Source organism: Salvelinus alpinus, chromosome 4 (assembly GCF_045679555.1).
Source record: "Salvelinus alpinus chromosome 4, SLU_Salpinus.1, whole genome shotgun sequence".
NCBI lineage: Eukaryota > Metazoa > Chordata > Actinopteri > Salmoniformes > Salmonidae > Salvelinus > Salvelinus alpinus.
This window is the reverse complement of record NC_092089.1, coordinates 10,924,773-10,950,253: the sequence shown is the minus strand read 5'-3', so window position 1 is coordinate 10,950,253 and position 25,481 is coordinate 10,924,773. Positions and strand designations below refer to the sequence as shown.

The 25,481-nt window shown below is 47.3% G+C and overlaps 1 protein-coding gene across 1 annotated transcript in view; it reads right to left on the bottom strand.

Moving 5' to 3' along the window:
* Positions 1-24,817, bottom strand: part of LOC139572868 (CUB and sushi domain-containing protein 3-like) — a 1,528,140-nt gene extending 1,503,323 nt beyond the window's left edge. Inside the window, exon 1 of the mRNA XM_071395690.1 lies at positions 24,401-24,817. Within this exon, the coding sequence (XP_071251791.1) occupies positions 24,401-24,578 (178 nt within the window). The 5' untranslated portion in view covers positions 24,579-24,817. The remainder of the gene's footprint in view (positions 1-24,400) is intronic.
* Between the last annotated feature and the right edge of the window lie 664 nt (positions 24,818-25,481).

The following is a 25,481-nucleotide window of genomic DNA, read 5'->3' as shown; positions in this document are numbered from 1 at the left end:
ACCGTATCCTTACAGACATATCACATCCAGCTATACTGGTCTATAACCTTATCCTTACAGATATATCACATCCAGCTATACTGGTCTATAGCCTTATCCTTACAGACATATCACATCCAGCTATACTGGTCTATAGTCTATTACTTACAGAGATATCACATCCAGCTATACTGGTCTATAGTCTAGTCCTTACAGACATATCACATCCAGCTATACTGGTCTATAACCGTATCCTTACAGACATATCACATCCAGCTATACTGGTCTATAACCTTATCCTTACAGACATATCACATCCAGCTATACTGGTCTATAACCTTATCCTTACAGGCATATCACATCCAGCTATACTGGTCTATAGTCTAGTCCTTACAGACATATCACATCCAGCTATACTGGTCTATAACCTTATCCTTACAGGCATATCACATCCAGCTATACTGGTCTATAGTCTAGTCCTTACAGACATATCACATCCAGCTATACTGGTCTATAACCTTATCCTTACAGACATATCACATCCAGTTATACTGGTCTATAACCTTATCCTTACAGACATATCACGTCCAGCTATACTGGTCTATAGTCTAGTCCTTACAGATATATCACATCCAGCTATACTGGTCTATAACCTTATCCTTACAGATATATCACATCCAGCTATACTGGTCTATAGTCTAGTCCTTACAGATATATCACATCCAGCTATACTGGTCTATAACCTTATCCTTACAGACATATCACATCCAGCTATACTGGTCTATAGTCTAGTGCTTACAGACATTTCACATCCAGCTATACTGGTCTATAGTCTAGTCCTTACAGATATATCACATCCAGCTATACTGGTCTATAACCTTATCCTTACAGACATATCACATCCAGCTATACTGGTCTATAGTCTAGTGCTTACAGACATTTCACATCCAGCTATACTGGTCTATAGTCTAGTCCTTACAGATATATCACATCCAGCTATACTGGTCTATAACCTTATCCTTACAGACATATCACATCCAGCTATACTGGTCTATAACCTTATCCTTACAGACATATCACATCCAGCTATACTGGTCTATAACCGTATCCTTACAGATATATCACATCCAGCTATACTGGTCTATAGTCTAGTCCTTACAGACATATCACATCCAGCTATACTGGTCTATAGTCTAGTCCTTACAGACATATCACATCCAGCTATACTGGTCTATAGTCTAGTCCTTACAGCCATATCACATCCAGCTATACTGGTCTATAGTCTAGTCCTTACAGACATATCACATCCAGCTATACTGGTCTATAACCTTATCCTTACAGACATATCACATCCAGCTATACTGGTCTATAGTCTAGTGCTTACAGACATTTCACATCCAGCTATACTGGTCTATAGTCTAGTCCTTACAGATATATCACATCCAGCTATACTGGTCTATAACCTTATCCTTACAGACATATCACATCCAGCTATACTGGTCTATAACCTTATCCTTACAGACATATCACATCCAGCTATACTGGTCTATAGTCTAGTCCTTACAGACATATCACATCCAGCTATACTGGTCTATAACCTTATCCTTACAGACATATCACATCCAGCTATACTGGTCTATAGTCTAGTCCTTACAGATATATCACATCCAGCTATACTGGTCTATAGTCTAGTCCTTACAGACATATCACATCCAGCTATACTGGTCTATAGTCTAGTCCTTACAGACATATCACATCCAGCTATACTGGTCTATAGTCTAGTCCATACAGACATATCACATCCAGCTATACTGGTCTATAGTCTAGTCCTTACAGATACAGTGGGGAGAACAAGTATTTGATACACTGCCGATTTTGCAGGTTTTCCTACTTACAAAGCATGTAGAGGTCTGTAATTTTTATCATAGGTACACTTCAACTGTGAGAGACGGAATCTAAAACAAAAATCCAGAAAATCACATTGTATGATTTTTAAATAATTAATTTGCATTTTATTGCATGACATAAGTATTTGATCACCTACCAACCAGTAAGAATTCCGGCTCTCACAGACCTGTTAGTTTTTCTTTAAGAAGCCCTCCTGTTCTCCACTCATTACCTGTATTAACTGCACCTGTTTGAACTCGTTACCTGTATAAAAGACACCTGTCCACACACTCAATCAAACAGATTCCAACCTCTCCACAATGGCCAAGACCAGAGAGCTGTGTAAGGACATCAGGGATAAAATTGTAGACCTGCACAAGGCTGGGATGGGCTACAGGACAATAGGCAAGCAGCTTGGTGAGAAGGAAACAACTGTTGGCACAATTATTAGAAAATGGAAGAAGTTCAAGATGACGGTCAATCACCCTCGGTCTGGGGCTCCATGCAAGATTTCACCTCGTGGGGCATCAATGATCATGTGGAAGGTGAGGGATCAGCCCAGAACTACACGGCAGGACCTGGTCAATGACCTGAAGAGAGCTGGGACCACAGTCTCAAAGAAAACCATTAGTAACACACTACGCCGTCATGGATTAAAATCCTGCAGCGCACGCAAGGTCCCCCTGCTTAAGCCAGTGCATGTCCAGGCCCGTCTGAAGTTTGCCAATGACCATCTGGATGATCCAGAGGAGGAATGGGAGAAGGTCATGTGGTCTGATGAGACAAAAATAGAGCTTTTTGGTCTAACTCCACTCGCCATGTTTGGAGGAAGAAGAAGTATGAGTACAACCCCAAGAACACCATCCCAACCGTGAAGCATGGAGGTGGAAACATCATTCTTTGGGGATGCTTTTCTGCAAAGGGGACAGGACGACTGCACCGTATTGAGGGGAGGATGGATGGGGCCATGTATCGCGAGATCTTGGCCAACAACCTCCTTCCCTCAGTAAGAGCATTGAAGATGGGTCGTGGCTGGGTCTTCCAGCATGACAACGACACGAAGCACACAGCCATGGCAACTAAGGAGTGGCTCCGTAAGAAGCATCTCAAGGTCCTGGAGTGGCCTAGCCAGTCTCCAGACCTGAACCCAATAGAAAATCTTTGGAGGGAGCTGAAAGTCCGTATTGCCCAGCGACAGCCCCGAAACCTGAAGGATCTGGAGAAGATCTGTAGGGAGGAGTGGGCCAAAATCCCTGCTGCAGTGTGTGCAAACCTAGTCAAGAACTACAGGAAACGTATGATCTCTGTAATTGCAAACAAAGGTTTCTGTACCAAATATTAAGTTCTGCTTTTCTGATGTATCAAATACTTATGTCATGCAATAAAATGCAAATTAATTATTTAAAAATCATACAATGTGATTTTCTGGATTTTTGTTTTAGATTCCGTCTCTCATAGTTGAAGTGTACCTATGATAAAAATTACAGACCTCTACATGCTTTGTAAGTAGGAAAACCTGCAAAATCGGCAGTGTATCAAATACTTGTTCTCCCCACTGTATATCACATCCAGCTATACTGGTCTATAGTCTAGTCCTTACAGGCATATCACATCCAGCTATACTGGTCTATAGTCTAGTCCTTACAGATATATCACATCCAGCTATACTGGTCTATAGTCTAGTCCTTACAGATATATCACATCCAGCTATACTGGTCTATAGTCTAGTCCTTACAGACATATCACATCCAGCTATACTGGTCTATAACCTTATCCTTACAGACATATCACATCCAGCTATACTGGTCTATAGTCTAGTCCTTACAGACATATCACATCCAGCTATACTGGTCTATAACCGTATCCTTAAAGACATTTCACATCCAGCTATACTGGTCTATAACCTTATCCTTACAGGCATATCACATCCAGCTATACTGGTCTATAACCTTATCCTTACAGACATATCACATCCAGCTATACAGGTCTATAACCGTATCCTTACAGATATATCACATCCAGCTATACTGGTCTATAACCTTATCCTTACAGGCATATCACATCCAGCTATACTGGTCTATAGTCTAGTCCTTACAGACATATCACATCCAGCTATACTGGTCTATAACCTTATCCTTACAGATATATCACATCCAGCTATACTGGTCTATAACCTTATCCTTACAGATATATCACATCCAGCTATACTGGTCTATAACCTTAACCTTACAGACATATCACATCCAGTTATACTGGTCTATAACCTTATCCTTACAGATATATCACATCCAGCTATACTGGTCTATAACCTTAACCTTACAGACATATCACATCCAGTTATACTGGTCTATAACCTTATCCTTACAGGCATATCACATCCAGCTATACTGGTCTATAACCTTATCCTTACAGATATATCACATCCAGCTATACTGGTCTATAGTCTAGTCCTTACAGACATATCACATCCAGCTATACTGGTCTATAGTCTAGTCCTTACAGATATATCACATCCAGCTATACTGGTCTATAACCTTATCCTTACAGATATATCACATCCAGCTATACTGGTCTATAACCTTAACCTTACAGACATATCACATCCAGTTATACTGGTCTATAACCTTATCCTTACAGGCATATCACATCCAGCTATACTGGTCTATAACCTTATCCTTACAGATATATCACATCCAGCTATACTGGTCTATAACCTTATCCTTACAGATATATCACATCCAGCTATACTGGTCTATAACCTTATCCTTACAGATATATCACATCCAGCTATACTGGTCTATAACCGTATCCTTACAGATATATCACATCCAGCTATACTGGTCTATAGTCTAGTCCTTACAGATATATCACATCCAGCTATACTGGTCTATAGTCTAGTCCTTACAGACATATCACATCCAGCTATACTAGTCTATAGTCTAGTCCTTACAGATATATCACATCCAGCTATACTGGTCTATAGCCTTATCCTTACAGATATATCACATCCAGCTATACTGGTCTATAACCGTATCCTTACAGATATATCACATCCAGCTATACTGGTCTATAACCTTATCCTTACAGATATATCACATCCAGCTATACTGGTCTATAACCTTATCCTTACAGATATATCACATCCAGCTATACTGGTCTATAGTCTAGTCCTTACAGGCATATCACATCCAGCTATACTGGTCTATAGTCTAGTCCTTACAGGCATATCACATCCAGCTATACTGGTCTATAACCTTATCCTTACAGATATATCACATCCAGCTATACTGGTCTATAGCCTTATCCTTACAGGCATATCACATCCAGCTATACTGGTCTATAACCTTATCCTTACAGATATATCACATCCAGCTATACTGGTCTATAACCTTATCCTTACAGATATATCACATCCAGCTATACTGGTCTATAACCTTATCCTTACAGATATATCACATCCAGCTATACTGGTCTATAGTCTAGTCCTTACAGGCATATCACATCCAGCTATACTGGTCTATAGTCTTATCCTTACAGATATATCACATCCAGCTATACTGGTCTATAGTCTAGTCCTTACAGACATATCACATCCAGCTATACTGGTCTATAGTCTAGTCCTTACAGATATATCACATCCAGCTATACTGGTCTATAGTCTAGTCCTTACAGATATATCACATCCAGCTATACTGGTCTATAGTCTAGTCCTTACAGGCATATCACATCCAGCTATACTGGTCTATAACCGTATCCTTACAGATATATCACATCCAGCTATACTGGTCTATAACCGTATCCTTACAGATATATCACATCCAGCTATACTGGTCTATAACCGTATCCTTACAGATATATCACATCCAGCTATACTGGTCTATAACCTTATCCTTACAGACATATCACATCCAGCTATACTGGTCTATAACCTTATCCTTACAGGCATATCACATCCAGCTATACTGGTCTATAACCTTATCCTTACAGATATATCACATCCAGCTATACTGGTCTATAGTCTTATCCTTACAGATATATCACATCCAGCTATACTGGTCTATAGTCTAGTCCTTACAGATATATCACATCCAGCTATACTGGTCTATAGTCTAGTCCTTACAGGCATATCACATCCAGCTATACTGGTCTATAACCGTATCCTTACAGATATATCACATCCAGCTATACTGGTCTATAACCGTATCCTTACAGATATATCACATCCAGCTATACTGGTCTATAACCGTATCCTTACAGATATATCACATCCAGCTATACTGGTCTATAGTCTAGTCCTTACAGACATATCACATCCAGCTATACTGGTCTATAACCGTATCCTTACAGATATATCACATCCAGCTATACTGGTCTATAACCTTATCCTTACAGACATATCACATCCAGCTATACTGGTCTATAACCGTATCCTTACAGATATATCACATCCAGCTATACTGGTCTATAACCGTATCCTTACAGATATATCACATCCAGCTATACTGGTCTATAACCGTATCCTTACAGATATATCACATCCAGCTATACTGGTCTATAACCGTATCCTTACAGATATATCACATCCAGCTATACTGGTCTATAGTCTAGTCCTTACAGGCATATCACATCCAGCTATACTGGTCTATAACCTTATCCTTACAGATATATCACATCCAGCTATACTGGTCTATAGTCTTATCCTTACAGATATATCACATCCAGCTATACTGGTCTATAGTCTAGTCCTTACAGATATATCACATCCAGCTATACTGGTCTATAACCTAGATAGATAGAGTCTATCTATCTACTGTAGTCAGAGAGAGTCTGATGGGGATCTCTCAGTATATAGACTCTATCTATCTACTGTAGTCAGAGAGAGTCTGGTGGGGATCTCTCAGTTTAAAGACTCTATCTATCTACTGTAGTCAGAGAGAGTCTGGTGGGGATCTCTCAGTTTAAAGACTCTATCTATCTACTGTAGTCAGAGAGAGTCTGGTGGGGATCTCTCAGTAGAAAGACTCTATCTATCTACTGTAGTCAGAGAGAGTCTGATGGGGATCTCTCAGTTTAAAGACTATCTATCTACTGTAGTCAGAGAGAGTCAGGTGGGGATCTCTCAGTTTAAAGACTCTATATATCTACTGTAGTCAGAGAGAGTCTGATGGGGATCTCTCAGTATAAAGACTCTATCTATCTACTGTAGTCAGAGAGAGTCTGGTGGGGATCTCTCAGTATAAAGACTCTATCTATCTACTGTAGTCAGAGAGAGTCTGATGGGGATCTCTCAGTATAAAGACTCTATCTATCTACTGTAGTCAGAGAGAGTCTGGTGGGGATCTCTCAGTATAAAGACTCTATCTATCTACTGTAGTCAGAGAGAGTCTGGTGGGGATCTCTCAGTTTAAAGATTCTATCTATCTACTGTAGTCAGAGAGAGTCTGGTGGGGATCTCTCAGTTTAAAGATTCTATCTATCTACTGTAGTCAGAGAGAGTCTGATGGGGATCTCTCAGTTTAAAGACTCTATCTATCTACTGTAGTCAGAGAGAGTCTGATGGGGATCTCTCAGTTTAAAGACTCTATCTATCTACTGTAGTCAGAGAGAGTCTGGTGGGGATCTCTCAGTTTAAAGACTCTATCTATCTACTGTAGTCAGAGAGAGTCTGGTGGGGATCTCTCAGTATAAAGACTCTATCTATCTACTGTAGTCAGAGAGAGTCTGGTGGGGATCTCTCAGTTTAAAGACTCTATCTATCTACTGGTCAAGCTTATCTTATAGTGGATTTCTCTGTTTCTCTCTGTCTCTCTGTGTCTCTGTCTCTGTGTCTCTCATTCTCTGTCTCTCTGTCTCTGTGTCTCTCATTCTCTGTCTCTCTGTGTCTCTGTCTCTGTGTCTCTCATTCTCTGTCTCTCTGTCTCTCTGTGTCTCTGTCTCTGTGTCTCTCATTCTCTCATTCTCTGTCTCTCTGTGTCTCTGTCTCTCATTCTCTCATTCTCTGTCTCTCTGTGTCTCTGTCTCTGTGTCTCTCATTCTCTCATTCTCTGTCTCTCTGTGTCTCTGTCTCTGTGTCTCTCATTCTCTCATTCTCTGTCTCTCTGTGTCTCTGTCTCTGTGTCTCTCATTCTCTCATTCTCTGTCTCTCTGTGTCTCTGTCTCTCTGTCTCTCATTCTCTCATTCTCTGTCTCTCTGTGTCTCTGTCTCTCTGTGTCTCTCATTCTCTGTCTCTCTGTGTCTCTGTCTCTCTGTGTCTCTCATTCTCTGTCTCTCTGTGTCTCTGTCTCTGTGTCTCTCATTCTCTCATTCTCTGTCTCTCTGTGTCTCTGTCTCTGTGTCTCTCATTCTATGTCTCTCTGTGTCTCTCATTCTCTGTCTCTCTGTGTCTCTCATTCTCTGTCTCTCTGTGTCTCTGTCTCTCTGTGTCTCTGTCTCTGTGTCTCTCATTCTCTGTCTCTCTGTGTCTCTGTCTCTGTGTCTCTCATTCTCTCATTCTCTGTCTCTGTTTCTCCCTTTCTCCCCCCTCCTTTGGTTATACAGGTTAGCACATTAGCACAATGAGAATGGATATCTCCGTGTGATACCTTTGTCTCAAAATGTCTCCTGAAAACTGATCTCCCACCACAACCAATGTTTCAGTTTCCTTCAGCAGAGTTTTTTCTCTTGTTCCTAAATATAACAAAACACAGACCTGAAAACTAAGCTATCCAATATGAGTCTGTTCTACTCCAGCGTTCAGGCCTATTGATTGAACAGAGGCCAGGTAATCTCACACAGGATAGGTAGACCAATATAAATACCCTTCAAATATGATTCACAACTCAAATTAAAAACTGTCATAAAATGAACGTTAGAGTATTGACTATTTTTTTTTTCCTCCAGTGTTTACTGCTCCAATGAAATATTTAACCTGGTATTGAACGTCTATTGTCATCAGCCTAGATGTGTTTTGATCCCAATTTCTTATCAAAACCTCCGTGTGTCTGTAGAAATAACGCAAGGTTTTAATATTTTAGTCGACGTTTGGGACAAAAACAGAAAAGCCCCATCTCTTCTCAGATGTCTGACAGCCTGTAGTGTGTAAACACAAGGCAGACGGTAACCCTGATAAGATGCCCTCTAAAGAGATCCATTTTATAAACATGACTGTGCAGCTGTACTCAGAACTACAGTATTGGACCACATCTACCATTGATAGAATGGATTGTAGTCCCGTCCCTTTGTCACAATGGGAAAAGGAAAACGTTTCCCAGATTGTAAACAGACAAGTGAAGCTCTACTACTGTATCAAATCAAATCAAATGTATTTATAAAGCCCTTCTTACATCAGCTGATGTCACAAAGTGCTGTACAGAAACCCAGCCTAAAACCCCCAAAACAGCAAGCAATGCAGGTGTAGAAGCACGGTGGCTAGGGAAAAACTCCCTAGAAAGGCCAGAACCTAGGGAAAAAACTAGAGAGGAACCAGGCTATGAGGGGTGGCCAGTCCTCTTCTGGCTGTGCCGGGGTGGAGATTATAACAGAACATGGCCAAGATGTTCAAATGTTCATAGATGACCAGCAGGGTCAGATAATAATAATCACAGTGGTCGTACCTCATGAGTCCGTCACTAGAATGTAGAGAACGACAGTAAGATATTCCATTTGGAATTAACACCCAAAACAATGACTTCAAGCTACTTGATGAATCTATCTATACAACTTAGAATTCAGAGCTTCTGACACATTCCATTTGGAGTCGAGAAATTCCTCCCAATGAACCCAAGATCACAACACTCTATCTGAATATATCTACTGAACAAGGGACATTACTGCTGAGTAATTGGTGTGTGTGTGTGTGTGTGTGTGTGTGTGTGTGTGTGTGTGCGTGCGTGCGTGCGTGCGTGCGTGCGTGCTCATATGGTGTGCTGAGAGCACGCACGCACGCACGCACGCACTGGGTGGGTATATTCTATGTTTTGTGTTTCATTGGTTTAGGTGTGTCTTATTGGCCTGATATGGTTCTCAATCAGAGGCAGGTGTTTTACGTTGTCTCTGATTGGGAACCATATTTAGGTTGTCTGTTTGCACTGTTGGTTTGTGGGTGATTGTTTTCTGTCTTTGTGTTCTGCACCAGATAGGTCTGTTTTCGGTTTTCACATTTATTGTTTTGTAGCTTGTAGTGTTCACGTTATTATTCTTTATTAAACATGTTGAACACTAGCCGCGCTGCGTTTTGGTCCTCTCCTTCATCCCAGGAAGAAAGCCGTTACAGAATCACCCACCAAACTCGGACCAAGCAGCGTGGTAACGGGCAGCAGTGGCAGCAGCAGCAGCAGCGAAGTCAGGAATTATGGGCGATCGACCCAGGGAGAATGCCAGAGCCCGCCTGGGATTCTCTGGAGCAGTGTGAGGAGGGATACCGGCGAATGGAGGCAGCACGGCGACACAGTAGGAAGCCTGAGAGACAGCCCAAAAAAATGTATTGGGGGGGGGCTAAACGGGAGTGTGGCGAAGTCAGGTAGGAGACCTGCGCCAACTTCCCGGGCTTACCGTGGAGAGCGAGAGTACGGGCAGACACCGTGGTATGCGGAAGAGCGCACGGTGTCTCCTGTACGTGTGCTTAGCCCGGTGCGGTACATCCCAGCTCCACGTATCGGCCGGGCTAGAGTGGGCATCTCATCTCCAGGTACATGAAGCCGGCTCAACGCATCTGGTCTCCAGTGCGTCTCCTCGGGCCGGTGTACATGGCACCAGCCTTACGCATGATGTCCCCGGTTCGCCAGCGCAGTCCAGGCGGGTTATTCCACCTCACCGCACTGGCCTGGCTACGGGGAGCATTCAACCAGGTAAGGTTGGGCAGGCTCGGTAAGGTTGGGCAGAGCTCCTGTACGCCTTCACGGTCCGGTATATCCGGCGCCACCTCCTCGCCCCAGCCCAGTACCACCAGTACCAACACCACGCACCAGGCTTCCTGTGCGTCTCCAGAGCCCTGTTCCTCCTCCACGCACTCGCCCTGTGGTGCGTGTCTCCAGCCCGGTACCACCAGTTCCGGCACCACCCACCAAGCCTCCTGTGCGTCTCCAGAGGCCAGAGTCTGCTGTCTGCCCAGCGCCGCCTGCACTGCCCGTCTGCCCAGCGCCGCCTGCACTGCCCGTCTGCCCAGCGCCGTCTGAGCTGCCCGTCTGCCCAGCGCCGTCTGAGCTGTCCGTCTGCCCAGCGCCGTCTGAGCTGCCCGTCTGCCAGGCGCCATCTGAGCTGCCCGTCTGTCCTGAGCCTTCAAAGCCGCCCGTCTGTCCTGAGCCTTCAGAGCCGTCCGTCAGTCAGGAGCCGCTAGAGCCGTCCGTCAGTCAGGAGCCGCCAGTCAGGAGCTGCCAGAGCCGTCAGCCAGCCAGGAGCTGCCAGAGCCGTCAGCCAGCCAGGAGCTGCCAGAGCCGTCAGCCAGCCAGGAGCTGCCAGAGCCGTCAGTCAGCCAGGACCTGCCAGAGCCGTCAGTCAGCCAGGACCTGCCAGAGCCGCCAGCCAGCCAGGACCTGCCAGAGCCGTCATTCAGCCAGGACCTGCCAGAGTCGTCAGTCAGCCAGGAGCTGCCAGAGCTGCCTGTCGCGCCGGCAATGCCGGGTTTGCTCCTCAGTCCGGAGCTGCCCCTCAGTCTGGAGCTGCCCCTCTGTCCAGAGGCGCCCATCAGTACAGTGGGGTTATTTTGGTGGGTCGTCTATGTTTAGGTTTGTTCGTTTGGCCTAATATGGTTCTCAGAGGCAGGTGTTTTGCATTGTCTCTGATTGGGAACCATATTAAGGTAGCCTGTTTGCACTGTTGGTTTGTGGGTGACTGTTTTCTGTCTTTGTGTTCTGTACCAGATAGGACTGTTTTCGGTTTTCACATTTATTGTTTTGTAGCTTGTAGTGTTCACGTTCTTATTCTTTATTAAACATGTTGAACACTAGCCGCGCTGCGTTTTGGTCCTCTCCTTCATCCCAGGAAGAAAGACGTTACAATCTCAATTATAATTGTTCCGTTTAAATACCCTTTAACTGCAGTTTGATAGAATTTTTATTTGCTAGCGTTAGTTTCCTCCCTGATACTTTGTTTCCAACATTACGACTCCGTATCAGCCAGACAGATCCAGTGGCTGTTTACAAATTGCCCTTTTTCTGTTTATCTCCCCAATTACATTATCTAAACTGAGTTCCTGGCTGGATCCCAATATCCAAACTGAGTTTCTGGCTGGATCCAAAGAGCTGAAATCCATCACAGAGCATAATAGCAGCTGAGGTATTGTTCTGTATTCCACTATCCATCCAACACCTCATCTCCAGTCCTGACTCCATCCAACACCTCATCTCCAGTCCTGACTCCATCCAACACCTCATCTCCAGTCCTGACTCCATCCAACACCTCATCTCCAGGCCTGATTCCATCCAACACCTCATCTCCAGTCCTGACTCCATCCAACACCTCATCTCCAGTCCTGACTCCATCCAACACCTCATCTCCAGTCCTGACTCCATCCAACACCTCATCTCCAGTCCTGACTCCATCCAACACCTCATCTCCAGTCCTGACTCCATCCAACACCTCATCTCCAGTCCTGACTCCATCCAACACCTCATCTCCAGTCCTGACTGCATCCAACACCTCATCTCCAGTCCTGACTCCATCCAACACCTCATCTCCAGTCCTGACTCCATCCAACACCTCATCTCCAGTCCTGACTGCATCCAACACCTCATCTCCAGTCCTGACTGCATGCAACACCTCATCTCCAGTCCTGACTCCATCCAACACCTCATCTCCAGTCCTGACTGCATGCAACACCTCATCTCCAGTCCTGACTCCATCCAACACCTCATCTCCAGTCCTGACTCCATCCAACACCTCATCTCCAGTCCTGACTCCATCCAACACCTCATCTCCAGTCCTGACTCCATCCAACACCTCATCTCCAGTCCTGACTCCATGCAACACCTCATCTCCAGTCCTGACTGCATGCAACACCTCATCTCCAGTCCTGACTCCATCCAACACCTCATCTCCAGTCCTGACTCCATCCAACACCTCATCTCCAGTCCTGACTCCATCCAACACCTCATCTCCAGTCCTGACTCCATCCAACACCTCATCTCCAGTCCTGACTCCATCCAACACCTCATCTCCAGTCCTGACTCCATCCAACACCTCATCTCCAGTCCTGACTCCATCCAACACCTCATCTCCAGTCCTGACTCCATCCAACACCTCATCTCCAGTCCTGACTCCATCCAACACCTCATCTCCAGTCCTGACTCCATCCAACACCTCATCTCCAGTCCTGACTGCATCCAACACCTCATCTCCAGTCCTGACTCCATCCAACACCTCATCTCCAGTCCTGACTCCATCCAACACCTCATCTCCAGTCCTGACTCCATGCAACACCTCATCTCCAGTCCTGACTCCATCCAACACCTCATCTCCAGTCCTGACTCCATCCAACACCTCATCTCCAGTCCTGACTCCATCCAACACCTCATCTCCAGTCCTGACTCCATGCAACACCTCATCTCCAGTCCTGACTGCATGCAACACCTCATCTCCAGTCCTGACTCCATCCAACACCTCATCTCCAGTCCTGACTCCATCCAACACCTCATCTCCAGTCCTGACTCCATGCAACACCTCATCTCCAGTCCTGACTCCATCCAACACCTCATCTCCAGTCCTGACTGCATGCAACACCTCATCTCCAGTCCTGACTCCATCCAACACCTCATCTCCAGTCCTGACTCCATCCAACACCTCATCTCCAGTCCTGACTCCATCCAACACCTCATCTCCAGTCCTGACTCCATCCAACACCTCATCTCCAGTCCTGACTCCATCCAACACCTCATCTCCAGTCCTGACTCCATCCAACACCTCATCTCCAGTCCTGACTCCATCCAACACCTCATCTCCAGTCCTGACTCCATCCAACACCTCATCTCCAGTCCTGACTGCATGCAACACCTCATCTCCAGTCCTGACTCCATCCAACACCTCATCTCCAGTCCTGACTCCATGCAACACCTCATCTCCAGTCCTGACTCCATCCAACACCTCATCTCCAGTCCTGACTCCATCCAACACCTCATCTCCAGTCCTGACTCCATCCAACACCTCATCTCCAGGCCTGACTCCATCCAACACCTCATCTCCAGTCCTGACTCCATCCAACACCTCATCTCCAGTCCTGACTCCATGCAACACCTCATCTCCAGGCCTGACTGCATCCAACACCTCATCTCCAGTCCTGACTCCATCCAACACCTCATCTCCAGTCCTGACTCCATCCAACACCTCATCTCCAGTCCTGACTCCATCCAACACCTCATCTCCAGTCCTGACTCCATCCAACACCTCATCTCCAGTCCTGACTCCATCCAACACCTCATCTCCAGTCCTGACTCCATGCAACACCTCATCTCCAGTCCTGACTCCATCCAACACCTCATCTCCAGTCCTGACTCCATCCAACACCTCATCTCCAGTCCTGACTCCATCCAACACCTCATCTCCAGTCCTGACTCCATCCAACACCTCATCTCCAGTCCTGACTCCATCCAACACCTCATCTCCAGTCCTGACTCCATCCAACACCTCATCTCCAGTCCTGACTCCATGCAACACCTCATCTCCAGTCCTGACTCCATCCAACACCTCATCTCCAGTCCTGACTCCATCCAACACCTCATCTCCAGTCCTGACTCCATCCAACACCTCATCTCCAGTCCTGACTCCATCCAACACCTCATCTCCAGTCCTGACTCCATCCAACACCTCATCTCCAGTCCTGACTCCATCCAACACCTCATCTCCAGTCCTGACTCCATCCAACACCTCATCTCCAGTCCTGACTCCATCCAACACCTCATCTCCAGTCCTGACTCCATCCAACACCTCATCTCCAGTCCTGACTCCATCCAACACCTCATCTCCAGTCCTGACTCCATCCAACACCTCATCTCCAGTCCTGACTCCATCCAACACCTCATCTCCAGTCCTGACTCCATCCAACACCTCATCTCCAGTCCTGACTCCATCCAACACCTCATCTCCAGTCCTGACTCCATCCAACACCTCATCTCCAGTCCTGACTGCATGCAACACCTCATCTCCAGTCCTGACTCCATCCAACACCTCATCTCCAGTCCTGACTCCATCCAACACCTCATCTCCAGTCCTGACTCCATCCAACACCTCATCTCCAGTCCTGACTCCATCCAACACCTCATCTCCAGTCCTGACTCCATCCAACACCTCATCTCCAGTCCTGACTCCATCCAACACCTCATCTCCAGTCCTGACTCCATCCAACACCTCATCTCCAGTCCTGACTCCATCCAACACCTCATCTCCAGTCCTGACTCCATCCAACACCTCATCTCCAGTCCTGACTCCATCCAACACCTCATCTCCAGTCCTGACTCCATCCAACACCTCATCTCCAGTCCTGACTCCATCCAACACCTCATCTCCAGTCCTGACTCCATCCAACACCTCATCTCCAGTCCTGACTCCATCCAACACCTCATCTCCAGTCCTGACTCCATCCAACACCTCATCTCCAGTCCTGACTCCATGCAACACCTCATCTCCAGTCCTGACTCCATGCAACACCTCATCTCCAGTCCTGACTCCATCCAACACCTCATCTCCAGTCCTGACTCCAGCCAACACCTCATCTCCAGTCCTGACTCCATCCAACACCTCATCTCCAGTCCTGACTCCATCCAACACCTCATCTCCAGTCCTGACTCCATCCAACACCTCATCTCCAGTCCTGACTCCATCCAACACCTCATCTCCAGTCCTGACTCCATCCAACACCTCATCTCCAGTCCTGACTCCATGCAACACCTCATCTCCAGTCCTGACTCCATCCAACACCTCATCTCCAGTCCTGACTCCATCCAACACCTCATCTCCAGTCCTGACTCCATCCAACACCTCATCTCCAGTCCTGACTCCATCCAACACCTCATCTCCAGTCCTGACTCCATCCAACACCTCATCTCCAGTCCTGACTCCATCCAACACCTCATCTCCAGTCCTGACTCCATCCAACACCTCATCTCCAGTCCTGACTCCATCCAACACCTCATCTCCAGTCCTGACTCCATCCAACACCTCATCTCCAGTCCTGACTCCATCCAACACCTCATCTCCAGTCCTGACTCCATCCAACACCTCATCTCCAGTCCTGACTCCATCCAACACCTCATCTCCAGTCCTGACTCCATCCAACACCTCATCTCCAGTCCTGACTCCATCCAACACCTCATCTCCAGTCCTGACTCCATCCAACACCTCATCTCCAGTCCTGACTCCATCCAACACCTCATCTCCAGTCCTGACTCCATCCAACACCTCATCTCCAGTCCTGACTCCATCCAACACCTCATCTCCAGTCCTGACTCCATCCAACACCTCATCTCCAGTCCTGACTCCATCCAACACCTCATCTCCAGTCCTGACTCCATCCAACACCTCATCTCCAGTCCTGACTCCATCCAACACCTCATCTCCAGTCCTGACTCCATCCAACACCTCATCTCCAGTCCTGACTCCATCCAACACCTCATCTCCAGTCCTGACTCCATCCAACACCTCATCTCCAGTCCTGACTCCATCCAACACCTCATCTCCAGTCCTGACTCCATCCAACACCTCATCTCCAGTCCTGACTCCATCCAACACCTCATCTCCAGTCCTGACTCCATCCAACACCTCATCTCCAGTCCTGACTCCATCCAACACCTCATCTCCAGTCCTGACTCCATCCAACACCTCATCTCCAGTCCTGACTCCATCCAACACCTCATCTCCAGTCCTGACTCCATCCAACACCTCATCTCCAGTCCTGACTCCATCCAACACCTCATCTCCAGTCCTGACTCCATCCAACACCTCATCTCCAGTCCTGACTCCATCCAACACCTCATCTCCAGTCCTGACTCCATCCAACACCTCATCTCCAGTCCTGACTCCATGCAACACCTCATCTCCAGTCCTGACTCCATCCAACACCTCATCTCCAGTCCTGACTCCATCCAACACCTCATCTCCAGTCCTGACTCCATCCAACACCTCATCTCCAGTCCTGACTCCATCCAACACCTCATCTCCAGTCCTGACTCCATCCAACACCTCATCTCCAGTCCTGACTCCATGCAACACCTCATCTCCAGTCCTGACTCCATGCAACACCTCATCTCCAGTCCTGACTCCATGCAACACCTCATCTCCAGTCCTGACTCCATCCAACACCTCATCTCCAGTCCTGACTCCATCCAACACCTCATCTCCAGTCCTGACTCCATCCAACACCTCATCTCCAGTCCTGACTCCATCCAACACCTCATCTCCAGTCCTGACTCCATCCAACACCTCATCTCCAGTCCTGACTCCATCCAACACCTCATCTCCAGTCCTGACTCCATCCAACACCTCATCTCCAGTCCTGACTCCATCCAACACCTCATCTCCAGTCCTGACTCCATGCAACACCTCATCTCCAGTCCTGACTCCATGCAACACCTCATCTCCAGTCCTGACTGCATGCAACACCTCATCTCCAGTCCTGACTCCATCCAACACCTCATCTCCAGTCCTGACTCCATCCAACACCTCATCTCCAGTCCTGACTCCATCCAACACCTCATCTCCAGTCCTGACTCCATCCAACACCTCATCTCCAGTCCTGACTCCATCCAACACCTCATCTCCAGTCCTGACTCCATCCAACACCTCATCTCCAGTCCTGACTCCATCCAACACCTCATCTCCAGTCCTGACTCCATCCAACACCTCATCTCCAGTCCTGACTCCATCCAACACCTCATCTCCAGTCCTGACTCCATGCAACACCTCATCTCCAGTCCTGACTCCATCCAACACCTCATCTCCAGTCCTGACTCCATGCAACACCTCATCTCCAGTCCTGACTCCATGCAACACCTCATCTCCAGTCCTGACTCCATGCAACACCTCATCTCCAGTCCTGACTCCATGCAACACCTCATCTCCAGTCCTGACTCCATCCAACACCTCATCTCCAGTCCTGACTCCATCCAACACCTCATCTCCAGTCCTGACTCCATCCAACACCTCATCTCCAGTCCTGACTCCATCCAACACCTCATCTCCAGTCCTGACTCCATCCAACACCTCATCTCCAGTCCTGACTCCATCCAACACCTCATCTCCAGTCCTGACTCCATCCAACACCTCATCTCCAGTCCTGACTCCATCCAACACCTCATCTCCAGTCCTGACTCCATCCAACACCTCATCTCCAGTCCTGACTCCATCCAACACCTCATCTCCAGTCCTGACTCCATCCAACACCTCATCTCCAGTCCTGACTCCATCCAACACCTCATCTCCAGTCCTGACTCCATCCAACACCTCATCTCCAGTCCTGACTCCATCCAACACCTCATCTCCAGTCCTGACTCCATCCAACACCTCATCTCCAGTCCTGACTCCATCCAACACCTCATCTCCAGTCCTGACTCCATCCAACACCTCATCTCCAGTCCTGACTCCATCCAACACCTCATCTCCAGTCCTGACTCCATCCAACACCTCATCTCCAGTCCTGACTCCATCCAACACCTCATCTCCAGTCCTGACTCCATCCAACACCTCATCTCCAGTCCTGACTCCATCCAACACCTCATCTCCAGTCCTGACTCCATCCAACACCTCATCTCCAGTCCTGACTCCATCCAACACCTCATCTCCAGTCCTGACTCCATCCAACACCTCATCTCCAGTCCTGACTCCATCCAACACCTCATCTCCAGTCCTGACTCCATCCAACACCTCATCTCCAGTCCTGACTCCATCCAACACCTCATCTCCAGTCCTGACTCCATCCAACACCTCATCTCCAGTCCTGACTCCATCCAACACCTCATCTCCAGTCCTGACTCCATCCAACACCTCATCTCCAGTCCTGACTCCATCCAACACCTCATCTCCAGTCCTGACTCCATCCAACACCTCATCTCCAGTCCTGACTCCATCCAACACCTCATCTCCAGTCCTGACTCCATCCAACACCTCATCTCCAGTCCTGACTCCATGCAACACCTCATCTCCAGTCCTGACTCCATCCAACACCTCATCTCCAGTCCTGACTCCATGCAACACCTCATCTCCAGTCCTGACTCCATCCAACACCTCATCTCCAGTCCTGACTCCATCCAACACCTCATCTCCAGTCCTGACTCCATCCAACACCTCATCTCCAGTCCTGACTCCATCCAACACCTCATCTCCAGTCCTGACTCCATCCAACACCTCATCTCCAGTCCTGACTCCATCCAACACCTCATCTCCAGTCCTGACTCCATCCAACACCTCATCTCCAGTCCTGACTCCATCCAACACCTCATCTCCAGTCCTGACTCCATCCAACACCTCATCTCCAGTCCTGACTCCATCCAACACCTCATCTCCAGTCCTGACTCCATCCAACACCTCATCTCCAGTCCTGACTCCATCCAACACCTCATCTCCAGTCCTGACTCCATCCAACACCTCATCTCCAGTCCTGACTCCATCCAACACCTCATCTCCAGTCCTGACTCCATCCAACACCTCATCTCCAGTCCTGACTCCATCCAACACCTCATCTCCAGTCCTGACTCCATCCAACACCTCATCTCCAGTCCTGACTCCATCCAACACCTCATCTCCAGTCCTGACTCCATCCAACACCTCATCTCCAGTCCTGACTCCATCCAACACCTCATCTCCAGTCCTGACTCCATCCAACACCTCATCTCCAGTCCTGACTCCATCCAACACCTCATCTCCAGTCCTGACTCCATCCAACACCTCATCTCCAGTCCTGACTCCATCCAACACCTCATCTCCAGTCCTGACTCCATCCAACACCTCATCTCCAGTCCTGACTCCATCCAACACCTCATCTCCAGTCCTGACTCCATCCAACACCTCATCTCCAGTCCTGACTCCATCCAACACCTCATCTCCAGTCCTGACTCCATCCAACACCTCATCTCCAGTCCTGACTCCATCCAACACCTCATCTCCAGTCCTGACTCCATCCAACACCTCATCTCCAGTCCTGACTCCATCCAACACCTCATCTCCAGTCCTGACTCCATCCAACACCTCATCTCCAGTCCTGACTCCATCCAACACCTCATCTCCAGTCCTGACTCCATCCAACACCTCATCTCCAGTCCTGACTCCATGCAACACCTCATCTCCAGTCCTGACTCCATCCAACACCTCATCTCCAGTCCTGACTCCATCCAACACCTCATCTCCAGTCCTGACTCCATGCAACACCTCATCTCCAGTCCTGACTCCATCCAACACCTCATCTCCAGTCCTGACTCCATCCAACACCTCATCTCCAGTCCTGACTCCATCCAACACCTCATCTCCAGTCCTGACTCCATCCAACACCTCATCTCCAGTCCTGACTCCATCCAACACCTCATCTCCAGTCCTGACTCCATGCAACACCTCATCTCCAGTCCTGACTCCATCCAACACCTCATCTCCAGTCCTGACTCCATGCAACACCTCATCTCCAGTCCTGACTCCATGCAACACCTCATCTCCAGTCCTGACTCCATCCAACACCTCATCTCCAGTCCTGACTCCATCCAACACCTCATCTCCAGTCCTGACTCCATGCAACACCTCATCTCCAGTCCTGACTCCATCCAACACCTCATCTCCAGTCCTGACTCCATCCAACACCTCATCTCCAGTCCTGACTCCATGCAACACCTCATCTCCAGTCCTGACTCCATCCAACACCTCATCTCCAGTCCTGACTCCATGCAACACCTCATCTCCAGTCCTGACTCCATGCAACACCTCATCTCCAGTCCTGACTCCATGCAACACCTCATCTCCAGTCCTGACTCCATGCAACACCTCATCTCCAGTCCTGACTCCATCCAACACCTCATCTCCAGTCCTGACTCCATCCAACACCTCATCTCCAGTCCTGACTCCATCCAACACCTCATCTCCAGTCCTGACTCCATCCAACACCTCATCTCCAGTCCTGACTCCATCCAACACCTCATCTCCAGTCCTGACTCCATCCAACACCTCATCTCCAGTCCTGACTTCATCCAACACCTCATCTCCAGTCCTGACTCCATCCAACACCTCATCTCCAGTCCTGACTCCATCCAACACCTCATCTCCAGTCCTGACTGCATCCAACACCTCATCTCCAGTCCTGACTCCATCCAACACCTCATCTCCAGTCCTGACTCCATCCAACACCTCATCTCCAGTCCTGACTCCATCCAACACCTCATCTCCAGTCCTGACTCCATCCAACACCTCATCTCCAGTCCTGACTCCATCCAACACCTCATCTCCAGTCCTGACTCCATCCAACACCTCATCTCCAGTCCTGACTCCATCCAACACCTCATCTCCAGTCCTGACTCCATCCAACACCTCATCTCCAGTCCTGACTCCATCCAACACCTCATCTCCAGTCCTGACTCCATCCAACACCTCATCTCCAGTCCTGACTCCATCCAACACCTCATCTCCAGTCCTGACTCCATCCAACACCATTTACAATTTCTGATTGTTTTCCTTCATTTCTGATGGTTGTTTATTTCACTTGCTTTGGTAATGTAAACATATGGTTCCCCGTGCCAATAAAGCCCACTTAAATTGTATTTAATTGATTTGAATTGAAAGAAAGAGAGAGGAAGATTTTACAAAACTCCAGTCCTGACTGCATGCAACAGCGGTTAGATCCACCATGGAGCAGTGTGAAGGGAGTAGAGATGGTTCTACTACATGATGTGAAGGGAGTAGAGATGGTTCCTCAACATGGTGTGAAGGGAGTAGAGATGGTTCCTCAACATGATGTGAAGGGAGTAGAGATGGTTCCACTACATGGTGTGAAGGGAGTAGAGATGGTTCCACTACATGGTGTGAAGGGAGTAGAGATGGTTCCACTACATGGTGTGAAGGGAGTAGAGATGGTTCCTCAACATGATGTGAAGGGAGTAGAGATGGTTCCTCAACATGATGTGAAGGGAGTAGAGATGGTTCCTCAACATGGTGTGAAGGGAGTAGAGATGGTTCCTCAACATGATGTGAAGGGAGTAGAGATGGTTCCTCAACATGATGTGAAGGGAGTAGAGATGGTTCTACAGCCACTAGAGAGATGGAGAACCTGTGGGGCAGGATAAAGATAGAGTATACTTAGAAGATAGTGTATAATTACACAGACAAACTGCCCCGGATTACATAATCACACTACAGCTAGCTAGTTACAAGTCATCGTGACAGTCTCCCCCCCCCCTCCCTCTCTCTTCTCCACCTCTCTCTGTCTCTCTCTTCCTCTCCCTCCCTCTGTCTCTCTCTTTCCCCCGACTCTCTTCTCCACCTCTCTCTCTCCGTCTTTCTCTTTCCCTCCCTCTCTCTTCTCCACCTCTCTCTTTCCCTCCCTCTCTCTTCTCCACCTCTCTCTCTCCGTCTTTCTCTTTCCCTCCCTCTCTCTTCTCCACCTCTCTCTCTCTCCGTCTTTCTCTTTCCCTCCCTCTCTCTTCTCCACCTCTCTCTTTCCCTCCCTCTCTCTTCTCCACCTCTCTCTCTCCGTCTTTCTCTTTCCCTCCCTCTCTCTTCTCCACCTCACCCTCCCTCTGTCTCTCTCTTTCCCTCCCTCTCTCTTCTCCACCTCTCTCTCTCTCCGTCTCTCTCTTTCGCTCCCTCTCGATCACTGAATAGATTAACCCACTCCCAGATTACTGGTAATTATTTGCTGGAGCTCAGGGAGGAACTTGTTTTTCCTTGTTAAGCCCCGTGGCATTGGTCCCACTCCCAACGAGAGAGAGAGAGAGAGAGAGAGAGGGGGGAGGAGAAAGGGAGGGGGAGAGAGGAGAGAGAGAGGGGGAGAGAGAGAGAGAGAGAGAGAGAGAGAGAGAGAGAGAGAGAGAGAGAGAGAGAGAGAGAGAGAGAGAGAGAGAGAGAGAGAGAGAGAGAGAGATGGGTGGCCTGTCCTTGGCTTCATGCTAGCCGGGCCATCTTTCCTAGGTGCTCTCCAGTCTGAAACAGTCACACAGACCACTCTAGGTAATGCAGTCATGCATCACCAAGTCTGCATCAAGTGTCAATCCAGTAGCTGAAGGGCTGTTTTGAAGTCTCCTCTCTCTTCTCTCTCTTGTCTGTCCAATGTGGGTGGTGATGAAACCCTGATGGAGGCAGGCAACACATTCATCCACCCCCAGTAGACAGACAGCAGAAATGACTGCAGGGGGGAATCCACATGTACACTGGTATCTGCATTATACTGTATCAGGATCACAACGCATCTCAAGAGTATATGGAGTAGCTACGGGGGGTTAGTGAGGATCATATTTCATCCGCTCTAGAAGTTAGTAAGGAGTGAAAACACAGTGATGTAACTGGACACGTTGTAGAGAATGGTGTTGTTGACATAATGCATTACGGAAGCATGATGAAGCGTCACGGATACACATGGAGGGGTAATTAGCTTGCCATTGATCTTAATTAATTCCATTATAATACGCATATTATAGAAAATATAATATATTGTCCAACATTTGCGGATGAACAATACGCCTACGCGCAACAATTAGTTTAGGTGGGGAAAAAAACAATGTGTTTTCTTTTTGTTCAAAAGTGAGAAAAATGAAATTTACTGATGTGACATGAAATGAGGTTCTCAACCAAATAGCAGATGTCGAGAGAGTCTCGTTTAAACAGGCTCCTTTTCCTGTCTCCAAATACACAACATGTTCATCTGTAGCCTACCACCGCAATACACCGTAGGCTGTGACATAGCGTCTTTATTGTTGCATTACATCACAAGACAATTCCCCTGAGCAGGTAACTAGATAGTCTCAAAGTTGTTGTTTTTTCAGAAATAAAGATTCATCAATTCGTTCTCTAATTGTATAATATTGGGGGCATTCACTCTAAGTGGTAGCCCCCTACAGCAGCGTCACTATTAGACTACTAAACAGTCCACCGCCAAGTCCTCAACCTGGACGCGCTGGCAGGTCTGTGACAAACATTCGATACATTGGTTCCATATTGTTGTTCATTAGCCTACTATACGAGCCCGTAAAGGTACTTAACCAGCGTTGCAGGAGGAAAAGATCCACAAGATTAAACCCCGCAACTAAAAAAAGAGCACAAAATGACCCATCATGTAAAATTAGGTTATTGTAAGTTAATAAAAAAATATCGTGATATATTATATTACAAAACTGCAGTGCAATGGTCGTTACTCAGTCAGCCAACAGTCTACGAGTTACTAACCAAAGCAGCTCACGTCTGCTATTCGGATGAGTGTACTGCAAGAATATCTATTGAGACTCCGCTCAAAGCCTGCATTGAGCGCAGCCGAAGAAAAATGCGTCCCTGGCACTCCATCCAAAACCCCTTGCATTTTCCGCGCACGTCCAGAAAGCTACAATCGATTTTTCTCCCGGACCCCCCCAAAAATAAAACAGAACAAGAATAAATACTGCAATGACGTACCTTTCACACACGAGAACATCATTGAAAATATGAGATTCCAGACTATAATTCCAGTTATAATCCTCATGGTTGTAGATTGAACTAAATCCGCCCGGCAGCATTTAACGCATCTTCTATTGACCATGTCAGATAGTTCGATAGATCCCGCGTAGTATCCGTTTCTATGCACAGTTTTCATATTTACAAGTAAACATGTATTTCGGTTGGGAAGTAATTCCTTTTCAGCCAGAGACAGCAATCCGTGGTGCTATGCCAGACGCTGAGAACGCAGCTAAAAGTGAACCGTGAATTTGAGGATAGCACAGCAGCGGTAGCAACCTTGACGTGGACTCAACCATCTCGCCGAGAGGGGCATCGAGTATAATCTCTGGTGTGTTCTTGTCTATCGCTATATCTCCCTCCACCTCGCTGCCTCCCTGCTCTGGTTCTGCTCTGGCTCTGCTCAACCCTCCGCGATGGATAACTGTGCTTTATAATGCTTCCGTATCAATCGGGACATTGAACTGTACTCCATGCATGCATTCCATGCATTTACAAGCTGCTTGAACAAATCATTACCTGGTTATAAAACCCAATACAAGCACACGTGTCTAAAACCAATGAGAGAATGAGAGATAATGGCAACGTGTTGTTTTGGGGGCAGCTGGATATAAAGGTTTGACAGGAATCACATTCTAAAAAATAAAATAAAAAGCTGAAGAAACAAACCCATCTCCTAGGCAACAGCAGAACTATCATTTATTGTCGCTGATGAGAATCACATTTGCAATAAAAAAGACGAGATGATTATTGTAACGAATGCAGAACAGCACGAGGCAAGAGTTCTTCTGCCCTCTGCAGGTTTAGTAGTAACTTTAAACAGGAAGTGAATCGTGTGATTTAAATGGTCTTAACTGAAACGGCACAACAAACTATTCCACCATTCGTTATGAGGAGTAGCCTATGACGTTTTGGGAAGAAAGGTCTGTCAGTCTGATGCCTATAAAGTGTTAATTTAACGTTTTAGTCGCCTGAAAAGTTATATGTGAATCAAACGAAGTGAATCTGAGTTATTGGCGAGTACATGCTGGGCTATACTTCT